The sequence below is a fragment of the Varroa destructor genome, unplaced genomic scaffold (assembly GCF_002443255.2).
Source record: "Varroa destructor unplaced genomic scaffold, Vdes_3.0 BEIS01000004.1, whole genome shotgun sequence".
In the NCBI taxonomy this organism is placed as follows: Eukaryota; Metazoa; Arthropoda; class Arachnida; order Mesostigmata; family Varroidae; genus Varroa; species Varroa destructor.
Window position 1 is genome coordinate 15,426,270 of NW_019211457.1, and position 12,659 is coordinate 15,438,928.

Genomic DNA, 12,659 nt, shown 5'->3' on the forward strand with positions numbered 1-12,659 from the left:
TTCTGTTCTATCACTTGTTCAAATGTCACAGACGCTGATTAATAGATCGCTTTGTGGACATCACCGTAAACCGTTGAGGTTGTCGATGATGTACCCAAGCTGTCACAGTTACGCAGCTCTCGTAAAGCAGCAACGGTTTAACGTTTCAACGCAACATTAAATGCCAGTTTACGCGGAGTAAACTGCAATGTTTCGTCGATGTCGGTACAGGCTTGCTTGCGTTGCGCCGAATCTTAACTAGCAAGGCCGACCTGAACCATGCATGCTTCAAACGCAGCGTTAACCGTTTAGTTATGACACCGTAATTTGCTTGTGCCGGTGAGCGATTACAAATCGAATGCTATTACGTTGTTTCCCCCTAAAACTATCTTGAATCTCTAGCGTTCCGCAGAGATTATGAGAAAAATAGATAAAGGACAAGACACAGCGTCGTCTTCAGACTGATACCTTCAAAAAAATACCCACGCTAATGGACAGAAATAGAGTCAGTTTAGTTGGTGCCTTCTGTCCTTAGACGAGCGAGGCGAATATTTGCGCCAATGGCTCGCGTATATCGAAGCGTTTTGCTTTAAAGTCGACATTCACATAAACCACTGTTCGTTTAGTCGATCCACTTAATGGCAAAACTGTCAACGAAACGATGGACACTCTAGGTTAATCACACCCCCGTCTAATTGAGCGTCGCAGTGACCCACGTGGCAAGTCGCTATTAGGCCAATTTTGACGAGTCACAATATGGTAGTGGTAGAGAGTCAATGATTCGAGTGCCATACGCGGCTATCATTTTCGAGTTTAGCCAGCGTTTCCACCAGGTGGCAGTAGTAGCAGACGTAGCAGTAACAGCGAAACAAATAGCCGCAACACGGGCTTCTCTCTGTTGACAACGTTGAATGCTGGATAGGTTTCGCGATTGTTATTGCCCTCTGAAAAACAAGGTCTCATCTTCAACGTTAGTTGCCACCGTAAAGAAAATGGAGCGCGTTGCGTCAGTTACTATCAACTAGTTTACCTAGACCTATTTAGTACCGTAGCGTTTTTGCTGGAGTGTACCCTCGGGAGCCATAACTGGATGGCTCCTGCAACGTCAATGGAATATGCGTGAACATGTTTTAAACACGTTTTACGTGGGACAGATAGGGATCACGGAGTCAGTCACAGAGATTGCCTAGCTACTCTTCCTTTTATTGTATACCTTTAATACACGGGAGAAGACGTTTATTCGAACCTAAAACGGCACAACGTAGACGGTGAATGATCCCTCAGAACAAAACGATATTGCCGAAGGGTAACTGCACGAAGGCGAGACGGTTGCAGCTGGATTGCGTAAGGTATAGTGACGCCAACAAAGAACCTCGCCCTTGTTCTGTGATAAATGACCGGATAGAAAGGTATGACATAGATCACTGCCTCGTAGAACAAAGCTAGGCTGAATCTTATTTTGTGTTAGAATGTCGCTCTAGAGCCGGCAGCTGTTTCTGTTTCGGTTGAGTGTCTTCGATAGGGGGTCATCTACTTTATAATTTTCTTTAGGCACTCATCACTGTGTGATAGAAGTTGCTAGAGATTACGAGTTCTTGGCGAAAACACTGAAATGGTTGTAGAGCGTTCATTCTTGACAGGGGTGCACACAAGACTGCGAAGACTGAGCGTAGCGTGATAAATCCGTTTCCGAAACTATTCAACCTGTGACAAAGTACTTTTAAGTAACCGAACTTTTATTGTTGGGTGTTTACATATATTCAGAAATTCTGGTCTGCGAATCCACTTAAGACAAGCCTTATCTGTTTCGCTAAGTAACCTAAATGACTGCACTATAGATCACTAAGGGCACACGAAAAGAAAACTAATAATCATAACCCGCTTGTCTGAATATGCCTACGATTAAAGTGTCCAGTTAGGTTAAGTTAAATGTATATTTGGTAAAAAAAATGTTTCCGAAGAAAAAAAAGTAGGTTTAGCTACGGAGAATTATTACAGTATTTTTTTTTGTTATTATTTTTCGTTGCATTTAGTTTGTAAATAATTAAAATTTTTTTTTTTGCTTATTGAAAATAGTACTCGAAAAAAATGCCTAACTGATGTTTTGAACTGCAACGAAAAAGTCAGCGTTAAACAAATCAATTCAACAAGTTAACGGGTCACATCGAAAACAGGACTCATCAGCCTTCTTATCGCATTGGTACTACCGGAACTTTTTTGAATAACAGCTACTTTTTTTGTTCAGAGTATCTTTAGTTGACCCCTTTGAAACTAACGCAACGCTGTGCGGCAACGTCGCACTTGAGATTTATAACACATTTCATTCTAAGAGACTTGATTGCATATAGCTAACAGAAGTGCATTTGTTCTGTTAACATACGCAATAGCAAATAATAAGAAAATTATTGATTATGTCGTGTACGAACGTTAATTATTAATTAATCCGTAATTATTACGGAAATTATCCAAAAAAAAGATACGCTTTTTTCTATTTTAGCGATTAGTAATTCACTGAAATGTCACGATAATTTACCATTTGATTCTAGTATTAAATGACTTAGTTCTCTTTAATGATTGCAACTAAGCAGATAGCTCGAACAGAAGTGCAGGTACACCAGCATACAATTATTATGACAATCGACATAGTTAAACGCGAAGTTCAATAAATATTATGCTTTCCTTAGCCTTATTAATTACAGAGGTCGTTTGAGTCATCTGGGATATAAAGAGGCCCGCTTATTAAAAAATCAAGAGGAACATTTTACTTAAGCTACTAGATAGCGCAATGGCAGCGAATTTCCAAACAGGTCCCAACATGTTTAGGGCACGTGCGAAAAAACACATTTCTTCGTTGAGCACACTAAATCTAAAGTGATAGTTATCCTCACGATGAAATTTTAGACAGATGGTTGGTTCACTGAGTAAAGACACCGTTTAGCCGTAACAACCTATCCATGTGTTATTATAAACCAAAACACATCCTGACAGACCACTCGGCAGCGGGTCATACTTTACACCGAAAAAATAGGACGACGCCTATTCATCATGATTGATTATGTTTCCCTCCTAGCCAATACAGTTGCGTTCAGCAATGATTCCGTATTCGCTACACGGTATTATAAAAGACTACTTACCCGCAAGTAAAAAATAGAACAATAAATACTACGCTCTCTTTGTTTGAACGCAATCTTTGTATCTTAGCTTCGACAAGATGTCCTTACCGCGAAAACTGCAGAGTATATGAAGACGGTGCAACTTAGTGATTCTGGGTCGATCTAACTGCTACGGTTTGTTTTTATCAACTTTTCGTTTTGCCTAAATATGGTTAAAATCGAAGGGTTTTTAGTTCAGTCGATAGCACAGCTGACCGCCAGTCATCAGGAGCATGCCCCGGGCGCTGCCGGGTTTAAGCATTCCGACTTATAGGAATGTTTTTCTTGGAATCGCCGATTCCGTCGGTTAATCTGTAGACTTTCTTACTCGTGACTCTTTACTCAATCCAGTGTCTAAATGAGTAAATTTGTCTGAGGTATTACGACAGAAGGCTACCTGTGTCCGGTAAAATAGAGAAGAGCTGAACTAGTAGCACCGACATAAAAATGAATCTTCGCACATGGTATACTGTCACATTTGTTATTGCGCTATCGATATTTGCCGCACGGATGTTTTTGTTATAGTGAACAAGAAACGGGGAACGTTCAATTAAATGTTTAAACTCCATGCATCGGTCAATAAGTTGTTCACCGAGGAGAAACCGTAGACATGGAGAATCAGCTGAAGTTGAATCCAACATTTTCAGCAGATCAGTGTAGTCAGAAAGAAAAAAGAACCTTTAGCAAAATCTTGACATACACTTCTTCTTAATCAGGCTGTGAACTGAATTAATACATAACTCGCTACACCCAAGTCTGCTCCATTAACCCTGAGAAACACACTTCAAAACTGTGAGGGGACTTACAGTGGATATACAGAAGCTCCCGGTTGCTTCTAAGTTCTCTTTGCTTTAGAAAAGGAGTTCTGGAATGAATCACATGTATCACCAATGACCAACGTGTCTAGTGTGAAACTCACAGACCTGTGAAATCAGGATTTCCCCCTAGCCGCAAAACTGCACGATTTTATTCAAATCTGTTTGTCATACAGACGGCCGAACCCTTTACCGGAAATCTTCTCCTCCGATCACCCTCATACACTGCGCGCGACTCACCTGTCTCTCCAATTTCGCGGTCTCCCACGTGAGCAGCCCGGCTTGTCTGGCGTTGAACTGTGCATTCCGTTGATTAGTGCAGTATGTTTATTATTGATAGTTCCCCAGAACCGCTGCGTGCATGTGAGCTGTCTGGAGCTATTCACGACGGTACCACGACAGTGAGTAATACAGTACTAGCAGAATAAATTCTAGCAAAGAATCACTGTCAAGGGTGTAGTCTGCCCGCCCCTATTTTGCTTTTATCGAACCGTATTATCAAATAGAGTAAAGTGTAGGGGGTAAACGGCACCTGAATTTGTTTTTTGAGAACTATTTTCTTCTTTTTAAGGATGGTTGTTGACCTGTAGCTTGTTTCATCTTTGGACATCTGATACCTACGGTGCACTGTCAAGGCTAATTTATGTTCAGAGGTCAGTTGTCTCCAGGGGCAACAACTGGGTTAATTAGTAGCAGCTATACGCAGGATTACAGCTGAAGTAGATTTGATTTCATCGATTGCGTGTTATCAGTTCAATTCGATAGCAGGCTGTAGATAGCCCGTAAACTCCTTTACATTCTATTAGTCGAGCGAATCGGACGCAAAATGCCGAAATATTGAGAAACAATTTGCCTTGTCTATATACATTCAAAGGCGCACGAACTATCTTCATGAAGCCAGAGTGCTTGTTGCGGACGCCAAATAATAGTAGCACTTGTTAAAAGTTGTAAGTTTTGTATTCATGATGATCAGTATTTATCGCTGTTTAATGAGATTAGATTATAAATCGAACTCATATAGAAAACCGTATAAAAAGTATGAAATCCAGCTATATCAGGTACGGGAAAAGCATTTTTAGAGTATCGGTAGCTTGAATATGTACGAGCATAATAAACAATGCTGTGAAATATAAGCAACTCAATGAGGCTATTACTCGTATCATGTTGTACCATACTTAATATTCATTATCGAAGCGTTTTGTGTGTTACTGAAAGTTATTCTTAGTTTTCTATTGAATACTCCGTTAGCTTCTATGGAATATTTTTCTGTCGCTTCAAAGATGACTGCATTATGTCCAACGCCATTATGACGAATTATTAGTTATTCAATGAGATTTATTACGATGTACTACATAAATTTACACCTTGCAATCCGCGGCAGATTAATATTTTGTATTCTACTAGCTGAACTTTCAGGTATGTATGACTTTACTATACAATTTTTCTAAATATACTACGATTACTATAACCTCGCAGTTAAAACTGATTACATGGTTTTGCTGCAAGCGACAGATTGGTTTCACAAACATTATTGTTAAAGACTTGTGCAAAAACAAAGGTTAATAAAACAGAAAAAGTATCGTTTGTTAATATTGCTTATTGAATTATATCGTGTGTATTTCGGTAGAAAGTATTGATTTAACTTTTACATGCGCGATAGTGGGCAGGAGTCAATATATACAAAATTTGCATAACCTTGGAGCATTTTTTTACTTTTTCGCAAAGCTCTTACAGTCTCATACGATTTTTCGAACGAACCGAAGATTTAATGCACCGCGTATCGTTTATAATTGCCGTCTTTTCTGTACTCTGATGTGTCTCCTTCCCTTATGCTTTTTGTCTATAGCTTCATGGAAATTCGTCGTCTAGGTTCCGCCGGCCTTGAAGCTCGTAGCTCCACCGCATTCTTCGACGAGACGTTTCTGTATGTCGACTCACTGGGGGTGCATGTCTCGCGGACATTTCTCGGCTTCATAACTATCTCATCGACGTTTCTGCCGGGCGATTTAATCGAAGACGTGGTCATCTGTGAGCGCATCGAGGACTATGGCATAGTACACTGCCTGCTTGTATTACTTAAAGGCGAAGCACCGTTGGATGTGTTCGTTAAGTGCCCGCCCTCGCTTAAGGAGCTAATACCGCTGTACAACCTCATACAGGATCGCCGCGATGCTCGTCGCTCGCTATGTGGCTATATTCGGAACACCCGGTCATAACCACACCAGTCTGTTAAGAGCAAAAGCCTTCCTGCCGTTACTCCATTATGGAACGCTACCAAATTTCTGTCCATATACCTCAATCATTAGGGACAGTCTGCCATTTCCAGGCAACCAATGGGTAGGAAACTATAGTTTTTTTTTTCGCAAATTGTTGAACAGTATATTGAGATAGCCAACATTTGTGTGGGAGCTCTTGTAATCTAGAGTGTGACTTAGTAGGCCACTAACTAGCTCTAGCAAACAGGTTTTGTTTCAATTTAATAAAAAAAAACCGAGCAGTTTGTCTTGAAAGCCATAAAATGGACAAACAGGACTGGTGAACACAATCAGTTGAAAGAAAACAGGCTTTGTTTTATTTAGGCATTTAAATCTATCCATTTCAACATAAATTTAAGCTATACTCTAATAACATTATGTCAATTAGCAGGTACGAAAGTACAGCCAAAGTGTTCAGTCAACGACGACCACAACAGCAGCGACATCGACGATCACGCGGGAGGCACTCGCAGCCAAACGAAAAGCATTTCAAGAGAACAAAGCCAGCTTGGATCGACGGCGAGCCCAGGTAACGGCCCGGGTGCGTCTGGCGAAAACTATAGCTAAACAACGAATTAAGGTCTATAAGGAAAATATTATAACGATACCCAATCTTCTATCTGTGTCAAGAATTGTCAGTACACCACTTCTCGGCTTTTGGGTTTGCACCGGCAGCTATTCATTGGCATTGAACCTGTTCACATACGCAGCTGTAACAGATCTTCTTGATGGGCAGATCGCTCGACGATGGCCGAGCCAACAAAGTATGGCAGGTACGGTTTTGGATCCACTGGCCGATAAGGTTCTCGTTGGAACACTGTTTCTCACACTCACCTACGCGGGTTTGATTCCCATACAGTTAACCATGCTCGCGATCTTCCGTGATGTCACTCTGATGGCGGCCTCGTTTTACTTACGCTTCAAGTCACTACCCAGGCCGAAAACCCTGCTTAGGTATTTCGATCCGTCAATAGCATCAATTAAATTCAAACCAACGTTCCTCAGCAAAGCGAACACGACCATTCAGCTGGGCCTGTGTGCCACGACATTGGGTGCAGCAGTATTCCAGTACACGGATCATCCAGCTTTCTATGCTTTGTGGTGGCTGACGGCGGCGACTACGTTTGCGTCGGGTTTAGAATACGCGTTTAGGAAGGATACCTATCGATTTTTGGATAGAAACAAAAAAAAATCCAAGTAATGAACTTGTGAAGTGAAGATTCAGCAGAAACCTACGAAGTCGGACAATATCATCGTAAAGCGCCCTAGACGACAGTTTCGAAAGGAGGAGCGTGATTCTCCTATGGAGTTATTTTCATCTGAATGTTCCAATTAGTGTACGTTCAGTGTTAGCAGAAAAGGGCAACTGATTATTTGTCAATGATCAGTTCGTGCAATGTTCGATAAATTTGAAGTTGTCGTGGAAGCGCGATCGTTTCTAAACCCGCATATTTTCCTCATTGTTGCTCTTTCAACTAAGGGGACCAGGTGTGACCAAATGGGTCAAATAAGAGGCCTGAAATTAACGCCAGAAAAGGCTTAGAGCTAGAATTTCTTCAGCATCGGATTAAAAGAGACCAGCCAATTGAACGAAAAGTTGGACAACTCAGAGGGAGGAGACAGTTGATTTGGTGCTTTGTTCAGAAGGGATCATGTCTTTCGTACGCGTTTATTTGCAGGTTGGCCGTTATAGATACTGATTTGATCAGCTGATCTAGAAAGTGGTGCGAAGCTAGTAATGAAGTTGACTATGAGGCAAGGAACGGCAATGTACAGACATCTTCGGTGGAGTAGAACGAGTTCGCGTGTTGTTGACAGTCCATGAACAAATAAGAGAAAGAAAATTATATGCTGATTTATTAAAGGTGACGATTCGAAATGTAGGAACAATTTGTGTAAAGAAATAGAACATTTTACATTTAATAGAAAATGATTAGTGTTTTCTCTTTCATATGCATAAGCTTATAACATACTCGAAACAGAGAGTTCCTACTTTTCAAGTTAGTAGGAAGAACAACTTCAGCAGTAAGCAGCAGCATGACGAGGTAGAGATGAAAAATAGCCAAGCTAGTCGACTTGATAGACGATGTTTCCAAAGCCAAAACTTCAATATGTAGCCGTTCCTGCTGCATATAGATCGTCAATAAGTGAACAACTATAAAAAAAATTAATAACGAGGAATGTAAATAAATTGTACAAAGATATTTAGCAAGCGATAGACAAAGCGTCCTCACATTCACTCAGCGCCATCGATCGTGTAACGGAAAGCTTTGAACGTTTCACTACGTTTTTCCGCATTTCTGACAACACAATTATATTATCGCTAAGAAATCACGCGTCTTCATTTACATCTCAACCCCACAGGTACCTTCGATGCCTTTAACAGGTTAAGATTATCGTCTGTCGTTTGCAACTTATTGGCGGTTATTGCGTTTATTGCATTAAAGGCTGGCGGTTGAGCGCTGCTAACGGATAGGCACATTTGTCTGTCCATATTTTTAGAACGGGTCATTTCCATGTAATCACTTATACTAAACGAATTAGCATAAATGAAACGGTCAAACAATGCTGACACTGTATTTTTGTATATAGTAAATTTAAATCAGCCTCTGGACGCCGATTGTCCGTAGCCTGCCTGATTCGTTAGTAAATGCGCTTATTGTCATTGTTAATATATGAAGGCATCAAACTGCGCGCTGTCCTGCAGCTCTGTTTTATGAAACGAGTGCTTCTGACAAAAATGAAAACACTCCTTTTGTCCGTAAAAGGCTCCTCGTTTCTACTGCTTTTTGTGGTCTGCTGAGGTCCATACTGAAATGGTGACAAATGATAGGGCAGTAACTAAGGCCCAATGTGCTCCTAACCAACATAACGCATAGATTGAATTGAAAAAAAATGTCAAAAGATAGAACATTCGTATATTTTGAATAGGGAGATATTTCAATTATGAAATGCTTTCCTTATAATCTCGAGCAATAATATGCAATTCTGAAGGAATCTGAATGAATAAACCAGAGGTTTTAAATTTTGATTAGTTGTGATGCGGTTTCCATACATAAAAGAAATTTTCACTTGAAAGCTATGCCAGTTCCTAAGCATCGGTGGTAGGATACGCCAGTCAAATACCATAAATATAGCAATGAGTGAGCGTGAATTATAAATCCAAACAATGTTTGGTTTTTCTTTAATCACACTAACTGTGTAATAATATGCACATTGTATTATGCGTCTGCATAAGACAATACGCATATTTGACAGTTTCATTTAGCATTCTGCATATGCATAAGGTGCAGTAAAAGCTGTTCCTCAGCGTTGAAATCATGTTAGCATTGCTTCGACTATACTTGGATTATACTACATTTTTTTTTTGTATTTCTTTTCACAGATAGCCAAAAGGGCTAGTGGCAGCTAGTTAAATTAATTAACTGTTAATTTTCTTCCGAACTGTGTTAAAATGTGCACCTGACAAAACTTGTTCACTTGACCAGACGTCCTTCGTTTATTTTCAAACCATACAGATAGCATGCTATTTTATCGGTAACAAGCTAAAATTTCGTGAGATCTGATTATCTCAGTCCTTTTCAGCCAACAGCTAGCCGCACAACCGATGCGTTAACGACAACAAGGCCAGCTGTGCCGTGGTTATCTGCACCAATATTTGACTCCGATTCTTGACTGGATGTCTGTGCAAATCTCAAATTATCTCTAAATATAATTCAGTCAATCCGCTTGGGTCGATAGTGCTCCTACCAAAGGTTTATTCCCTAATAAATCTGCAAACGATTTAGGACAACTATTAGGGATGTGCTGTGGGTTGTCGTCAGTTGTCACAGAGAGCAAGCCCGTATTTAATCTACGGGTCATAGGCATCAGCAATGGCAGCAGCAACTATTGGGTCAATTGGCTAGGATGCATTTGCTACCTGGGTGTGGCACCTGACACAAAACCACGCGAAGTGAGCAGAGTAAATGTGGCCAACCGTTTTTCCGTTATTGCGCTTGACCCGTTCAGGCGAAATTTAAGTTCATGTAAACAGGAAAAACTTTTCCTAAAAGCCAAATGGAAATGTCTGCACCCCTAAAGGAACCCTTTTCGCTCAAGAAGTCCATTGTAGAGAATGAGTGTCGCCATGTGTCGATGCCAGGAGATGACTTGGCTGGAAATCAGGTTGAACATTTTGAAAAGGACGCTAGCCGTGAATATTCGGAGAGCTATCAGGCGTCCATTAGCAGCCAGATGAGCTTGAACTCAACAAAACCCCTGGATACAGCACGAAGCCATAAGAAATTGCGACGCTGTTGTAGCCTGCGTAAACGGTGGCAAACTCTTCTCTATTTAATAGTCTTATTGTTTATAATGGATTTAATAGTCATACCTGGCTGGTTCTACACTTGTCCTTGGATTAGACGGAAGAGCATTTATTGGAACTTTTGGGGATCTGTACCGGAGCAACCAAGCGCGTACGGTTTTGCTAACGGATACAGTTATTCTGTTTTATCAGAACGGGGAATCGATCTCGGAGTTTGGTATCTAGCAGGGAATAATACCGTAGCTCAGCCGCAACTTCTTCCAGGTGGCGAACCTGTGATTTTCCTGTATTTACATGGAAACAAAGATAACCGTGCGAGCCACCATAGCATTAATCTTTATCAGGTGCTAACTGACATGAACCTGAGTGTAGTGACTTTTGATTATCGTGGTTACGCCGATAGTTCAGGTGTGCCAACATCGACGGGGTTTGTTCAGGATGCACTTGCCGTCTACCGAAACATACGAACCAAGGTTAAAGCCAAACGAATTGTTGTCTGGGGTTACTCTATGGGCACCGGTGTGGCAAATCGACATTTAGCCGAACTGACTCGCATCGGCGATGTTCCAGCTGGCCTTGTTTTAGAAGCTCCTTTTGATCATATTGCTAATACCTTACGATCCCATGTGCTAACCTATCCTCTGCGGATTTTGCCTTGCTTCGAACAGGTTTATCTTGATTCACTACGCAGAGATCCTGCTACCCACCTGGATTCATCGGAAGCTGTCACACACATTGACACTAGTTTGCCGATACTAATCCTTCATGCTAAATGCGACGGGGTCGTACCATTCGCACTGGGGATTTCGTTGTATAAAACCCTGCTTCGGTACCGTCTTGAGGTGATGTTCAATACCACTCATATTGACCGTAGGAATGGCAATAGAATTTCTAATTTGTCAACAACAGCGGAGAAGAGAAATAGCGATGCAGATTATGATGACACTGAGGGAGAAGTTTCATCAACCATGTATAACGTCATGTTCAAGGCGTTGAAAGGTGAACGGTGTTACGGGCATACGCAACTGCAAGAATCGCCCAATTTAACAGGTATCGTTCGCCAGTTCGTACGACTTTCAATAATGGACGCGCGTGCAATATGAATTGTTAAGTCGCGCGCAGAAGCGCTCATGTAGATATGTTAATTTACACCGGTGTCTAAATGCGCTAAGTAAGATAACGCGTCTGTACCGAATATGATTCAAGTACAAGAAGTCATCTATGGGATGACTCTGCAGGGAAGAAAAACGTATGCTATATTTTTTAGATATTTTTAATATGATGGAAACGTTAGAAAACAGGATTTTTAGGAATTTCGGTGTGATTTCTAGCATATATTCTTAGATAAGAGAAGCATATATAAACATACAAGCAGAGTAGCGATGTAATTATGCCTAAAAAGCATCGTATCTTTAGCATGATAATAGATATGTGCTCCAATTTCTACTCGAGGAAGAGTCTTCGGTTCAGATTAGCTCACTTTGGCAGCATGTTTGTTTGTACTAGTTTTATTAATCTGCGGGGCATTCGGTTTATTCCGTTTTGTTATGAATAAACAAATAGGTAATATATTATGTTAACAAGCTAATGTCACCTAATGTGATCGTTTAGCCATCAGTATGTCCAATACAGCCATGTTGAACAGTAAAGGCCCTTTCTGTTTAAGATGCTTTAAGAAAGCGTCCTGCTATCCTGGAAGATCAACCCATTATTTCCTGCTCTTAGCGGCTAGTTACATACACCTCTCTGACACGTTTGTTTCAAGGTTCATACTGTGTCTATATTAAAAAAAAACATTTTTCGAAAACCAACAAAAATGTTTGTTGGTCTATTCATATTTATGTTATCAACATATACATTTTTTCGGATTTTATCAATCTCGGCGCGACGCGGTCGTCTAGTGTTAGATTACCCGCTAATATATCAGATCGCCGCGTTGTTTCTAATGACGTTGAGCTAACGTGATTAGTGGTTAGTTTCTATGGCAATTTACGCTCGAGTAACCTGCATTGTTCAATAAATTCGCATTTTACAAATATATGTATGTCTTAAATCAGGAGGTCGAGTATGAAATTATCTAGCTTACATATTCACTAGATGATTCTAAATTTTCTCAAGGCACCTAACATCATGGACAGCAGCGCAGAAA

The 12,659-nt window shown here is 40.7% G+C and overlaps 2 protein-coding genes across 13 annotated transcripts; both read left to right on the forward strand.

Moving 5' to 3' along the window:
- The first annotated feature begins 821 nt into the window (after nucleotides 1-821).
- Nucleotides 822-12,548, forward strand: CLS (cardiolipin synthase). Of its 12 annotated transcripts, none has more exons than XM_086985913.1 (4): nucleotides 1,247-1,388; nucleotides 5,793-6,283; nucleotides 6,590-6,730; nucleotides 11,179-12,548. In XM_086985913.1, exons 2-4 carry the CDS (start codon nucleotides 6,116-6,118, stop codon nucleotides 11,611-11,613), a joined length of 744 nt encoding a protein of 247 aa, XP_086842039.1. In that variant the 5' UTR covers nucleotides 1,247-1,388; nucleotides 5,793-6,115; the 3' UTR covers nucleotides 11,614-12,548. The 12 variants fall into 12 exon arrangements, with proteins under 12 accessions (XP_022657230.1, XP_022657227.1, XP_086842039.1 ...); XM_086985911.1 differs by lacking the exon at nucleotides 11,179-12,548 and adding an exon at nucleotides 5,328-5,362 and having other exon boundaries at nucleotides 1,266-1,388; nucleotides 6,590-8,131; XM_022801493.1 differs by lacking the exons at nucleotides 1,247-1,388; nucleotides 11,179-12,548 and adding exons at nucleotides 4,354-4,599; nucleotides 5,328-5,362 and having other exon boundaries at nucleotides 6,590-8,131.
- Nucleotides 8,283-11,172, forward strand: LOC111248893 (lysophosphatidylserine lipase ABHD12-like; the record flags this gene model as incomplete). Its single annotated transcript, XM_086986505.1, has 1 exon — nucleotides 8,283-11,172. A coding segment is annotated over exon 1 (912 nt), but the record flags the coding sequence as incomplete, so codon positions are not given.
- Nucleotides 12,549-12,659: the final 111 nt, after the last annotated feature.

What these genes read in the sequence shown, in the direction of transcription:
- CLS (XM_022801495.2), top strand. Translation starts at nt 6,116, where the DNA reads ATGCTCGTCGCTCGCTATGTGGCTATATTCGGAACACCCGGTCATAAC. An exon ending in CATTTCCAGGCAACCAATGG is followed by an intron (nt 6,284 to 6,589) that starts GTAGGAAACTAT and finishes TATGTCAATTAG; the next exon opens with CAGGTACGAAAGTACAGCCA.